We start from the raw sequence: 5,004 nt of genomic DNA on the forward strand, positions 1-5,004 counted from the left end.
ATAACATTTAACATGGTAAAACATTTAACACAACATCATGAATACCCCTATTTCCTTCTTTTACCATGTTAAAACGATATAACATGTAACATGGTTGAGAGTCTGTTACTAGGTCTGTTAAATGGAGAATGATGTCACGCAACAGACCAGCTGAGCTTGTCACCCTTTTATTTGTTGTGTTAGGTTACTTACTCGTTGTTTGTGTTTTTTTTTTGTCTTGTATGTTTGACTTTTTAAAAAACTATTTATTGTTAACCTACGTTTCACCCCACTCTGCAGGACTGTCAGATTGAAACAAAATAAAATGTGATACAAATACGAGAAATAAATTTCTAATATTCCATTATTTATTATTGAAAATAAAATCAATATTCCAAAGACTATATGTGAATCTCTAACATAGCAGAGGAAAATGATATTCAAAATATTTCCATTCCATAACTTGGTCCGATTTCGTTCATTGGATGTACTATTATATTTGTCCTTTAATTTTCATATGAATTATACAAGTTCTAGAATTATATTTTGTAAAGTTATGAGTCCATGTATTATGTAAGTATTATGTATGTAGCATTGTAGGGGTATTCATGATATTGTGTTAAATGTAAAATGTTTTACCATGTTAAATGTTATAAGTATAGGATTGTGAGCAGCCCTATTTAAAGCCATGTTAAATGGTAAATGCATAAGAGCTCCTAGTGGATTTTTTGAGCAACTTGTTTAGTAACCTTTCCTTCCAAAACTTCATGTTATTAAGTGATTAAATTATAATAACTAGGCTCTGTTCAGGTTTAACTTAAACCCACTCTTACAATTCAATAGCTCAATTAAAGTTATATTATTAAAATATAAACTATTATATTAACTACTACTTATTGATTATTTTGTTAATATCACATACATGCTCAAAAGTTAAGAGTTTGTAATTTATAAGTGGAATCAAACTTGATTAAACATTTAATTTAATTTCTTTTAGAAACTATCCTAAAATAAGTAATGACTATTAGATAAACTATTGACTAAGGTTATTTACCATTAAATTAGAAAATAAGTTAAAAAAATTCAGAACCTATTTCATTAAATATTACAAAATATATTTGTTACTAAACTAATCATATCTTGTCTTGTTTAGATTGAAGCCTGACTGAGCAAGTGGTCTCGCAGCAGCACTTTACGTTTAGTTTCTTGTGAATTTAAAATATTCTTAAATGTTATTTTCCAGATGAATAAATAAAATCTTTGCATAAACAATATTTTTTCTTTATTTGCTAATCATCATTCCGTATTCCTTAACGATAAGTTCAATTTTAGAAGATTATGACTATACATTAGAAAGAAACAGTAAAAGTGGTAATGTTTGCAAATAGATTATGAGATTTGCATCCCTTGAATACTAGTAACTAAGTTTCTAATATTAGCTGCTTTTTAAATTGAACCTTCTGAGTACCTATATTTTAATAAAACAGTTGTCAATGCAATTAGTGAATTATAGACTACCTGAGTAACTCACGGTCTTTCTAAATTGGCCCTCTTAACCCTTTTGATCAATGGAATTGTAAAATAATGATAACTAACATAATTATATACTACGAAGATTCCCTTCTTTGTAATGTGTAAATATTTTAATTAGAAAATCGTGGCATAAATGATTCATTATCACTCTAATACAACACAGGATAAATAGAAAAGAGATAATTTGAGGTACATAGCAAAAGTAAAAACAGGATGAGATGCAATTGAAATCATTCATGAAATACATTTAAATCTTAGTTTGTTGAAATATTATGGATGCAAATAACAAGACTAATTCCTTATGTTTATAATATAACTAATCCTACAAATATAATTTCAATAAAACGTAATTTAGGTTAAAAAAAAATCTTGAGATAAACTTGTCTACCACATTGAAGATGATTTTATCTCTTATCTGTAGGTTATACTGTTATAAAGGAGTGAGTTTAAAAATAACAGAAATATGAAATAATAAAATTATTTACAAATCTTTTCCTAAGTGGTGATACCTCGCAAGTTCAAGTAAAACAATTGTATATTCTTAAAAGGATAAAGTGGATTTAAAAAGGATAACTAATTGACAGTAATAATAAATAAACCAAACATAAATTAATATACAAATAATTGAAAACAAATAAAAAATAGAAAATATGTACATAAATTTATGTGTAAATACAATCATAATAATGTGAGACAATATTTAAAATATGAAAGTAATAGGAATTTGAAATTATTAATAAAAGAAATGATCTAATTTAAAAACTATCTCACAAAATAAATTACACATTTCATCATTGACTGATTGACAAAGTAAATAAAACACAAATGAATTAGTAAATGATATGTTTAGCATTAAAAGATTCGTTTCTATATTTTATTTCTTAAATCATAACTTTTTTGTTATTTAAAATGTTTTGATAATTAGAGAATGATGTTTTTACATCAATTGACGTGATTGGTGAAAATTTGTATCGGTTTAAAATTATAGAGTTTTTTTACAAAATTAAGAAGAAGAAATAAATAATCCATGCCTATTGCTAAAAATGGATTACCGAAGGTTGCTTTTGTTATATTATTGGTAGGAAACTCCTCAGTTATGATATATAAGTACAGATGTCCATAGACATTTTTTGTACTTAAAAAAATACAATAAAATAAAAATTGAGTTTTATTTGGACTTGTGAGATATCACAGGCTAAGAGACGATCTGTAAATAACTTTATTATTTTATATTTTAGTTATTTTTATATTCACCTCTTCACAACAGAAACCTTCACATAAGAGACAAAATTATCTTTACCAGGGGAGTCCATTATACATTAATCTTAAGATTTTTTAACCTAAACTAAGTTTTACAGAGATTATAATAATAGGATTAGTTGTATAGCGAGAGGGGCGAGAAGGAGTAAGTGGTTCGATCAAAACACACCAGAGCACAGCACCTGAAGCTCTCAAATTGCTTTATTTTGTAAAGACATATTGTTATTGTTAACCTAAACTAAGTTTAGTTATATTTTAACCTAAACTATTACAACTAAACTAACTATAAACAACTAAACAACAACTGACAACTAAAGATTAGTTATGTAGCAAGAGGGGCGAGAAGGAGCAAGCGGCTCAACCATAACCCACCAGAGTGCAGCACCTGGAGCTTCGCCGAAGCTCTCAAATTGACAAATTGCTTTATATTGTAAAGACATATTGTTATTCTTATATATTATTAATGTCAGTACATAACACTTAACGATACCAATAAAATGATTAATAAATGATGCCAAAACAATGCACGAAACTATCTCAAGCAGACATGTACCGACCGCTTCTGGGTTACAGCCACATGAGTTGTGAGAGTATAGGGGAGCTGGGACACTTCCATATATACCTGGCCGCCATTTTGTTTTTAATCGTCACCGTTTTATTATTAGGGTCTCGCGTTATCCCCACAACCCATTGATGGATCTGGTACCCACTTTTATACTACAAACAGTAGCTGAGTGTACCCGACCGCCATTTTGTTTTTATGCTGTTTGAGAGATTTACAGGTTTGGCAGAGACTGTGTGTACCCGGTAGCCATTTTGTTTTTGATCACCACCATTTTATTATGAGGGTCTCATGACCTGTTTCTTTTCGTTCAGCGCCATATTGATCACGTGACTTATGGGTTCGGCAGAGGCTGAGTGTACCTGGCCGCCATTTTGTTGTTTATCACCACCATTTCATTATGAGGGTCTCATGACCTTTTTTAGTTCAGCGCCATATTAGTCACGTGACTAATGGGTTTGGAAGAGGCTGAGTGTATCCGGCCGCCATTTTGTTTTTTATCGCCACCATTTTATTATGAGGGTCTCGTAATGAAATGGTGGTGATTAAAAACAAAATGGCGGCCCAGTACACTCAGCCTTTTCCAAACCTGGAAGTCACGTGATCAATATGGTGCTGAACTAAAAAAAAAGGTCCTGAGACCCTCATAATGAAATGGAGGCTATCAAAAATAAAATAACGACCGGGTACACTCAGCCTCTGTCAAACCCGTGAATCTCAAACCCAAAAATTTAAATGTATTTCAATTCAATTCACATGATTGATTTCAAGTGCACCTCAGCCTGTTTTTTGCTATATATCTCAAATTGCCTCTTTTCTATTTATCCTGTGTTGTATTAGAGTGATAATGAATCATTTATGCCATGATTTTCTAATTAAAACATTTACACATTACAAAGAAGGGAATCTTCATAGTATATAATTATGTTAGTTATCATTATTTTACAATTCCATTGATCAAAAGGGTTAAGAGGGCCAATAGAGAAAGACCGTGAGTTACTCGGGTAGTCAATAATCCACTAATTGCATTGACAACTGTTTTATTAAAATATAAGTACTCAGAAAGTTCAATTTAAAAAGCAGCTAATATTAGAAATTTCATTACTAGTATTCATGGTATACAAATCTCAGAATCTATCTGCAAACATGCGATTACCACTTTCTTGTTTCTTTCTAATGTATAGTCATAATCTTCTAAAATTGAACTTATCATTAAGAAATAAGGAATAATGATTAGCAAATAAAGAAAAAATATTGTTTATGCAAAGATTTTATTTATTCATCAGGGAAATAACATTTAAGAATATTTTAAATTCACAAGAAACTAAACGTCAAGTGCTGCTGCAAGGCCGTTATCTCAGTCAGGCTTCAATCTAAACAAGACAAGATATTATTAGTTTAGTAATAAATATATTTTGCAATATTTAATGAAATAGGTTACAAATTTTTAAAACTTATTTTATAATTTAATGGTAAATATCTTTAGACAATAGTTTCTCTAAAAGTCATTACTTATTTTAGGATGATTTCTAAAATAAATTAAATTAAATGTTTAAATCGAGTTTGATTCCATTTATAAATTTCAAACTCTTAACTTTTGAGCATGTATGTGATATTAACAAAATAATCAATAAGTAGTAGTTAATATAATAATTATATAATAGTTTATA

General features: G+C 29.0%; 2 protein-coding genes across 4 annotated transcripts in view; one reads left to right on the top strand and one right to left on the bottom strand.

Annotated features, from left to right (window-relative positions):
- LOC106689572 (uncharacterized) overlaps nucleotides 1-1,251 on the top strand; it is a gene marked incomplete in the record, with an annotated part of 14,532 nt that extends 13,281 nt beyond the window's left edge. Inside the window, 1 exon segment of the mRNA XM_067051206.1 lies at nucleotides 1,133-1,251. Within this exon segment, the coding sequence (XP_066907307.1) occupies nucleotides 1,133-1,137 (5 nt within the window).
- A 3,335-nt stretch (nucleotides 1,252-4,586) lies between these two features.
- Nucleotides 4,587-5,004, bottom strand: part of LOC112211608 (uncharacterized) — a 16,886-nt gene continuing 16,468 nt past the window's right edge. For all 3 annotated transcript variants that reach the window (XM_067051212.1, XM_067051216.1, XM_067051210.1), the window contains one exon: nucleotides 4,587-4,707. In XM_067051212.1, the coding sequence (XP_066907313.1) occupies nucleotides 4,703-4,707 (5 nt within the window). In that variant the 3' untranslated portion in view covers nucleotides 4,587-4,702. The remainder of the gene's footprint in view (nucleotides 4,708-5,004) is intronic.

This window comes from Halyomorpha halys, unplaced genomic scaffold, assembly GCF_000696795.3.
Source record: "Halyomorpha halys isolate HHAL.00 unplaced genomic scaffold, Hhal_1.1 Scaffold1397.1, whole genome shotgun sequence".
NCBI lineage: Eukaryota > Metazoa > Arthropoda > Insecta > Hemiptera > Pentatomidae > Halyomorpha > Halyomorpha halys.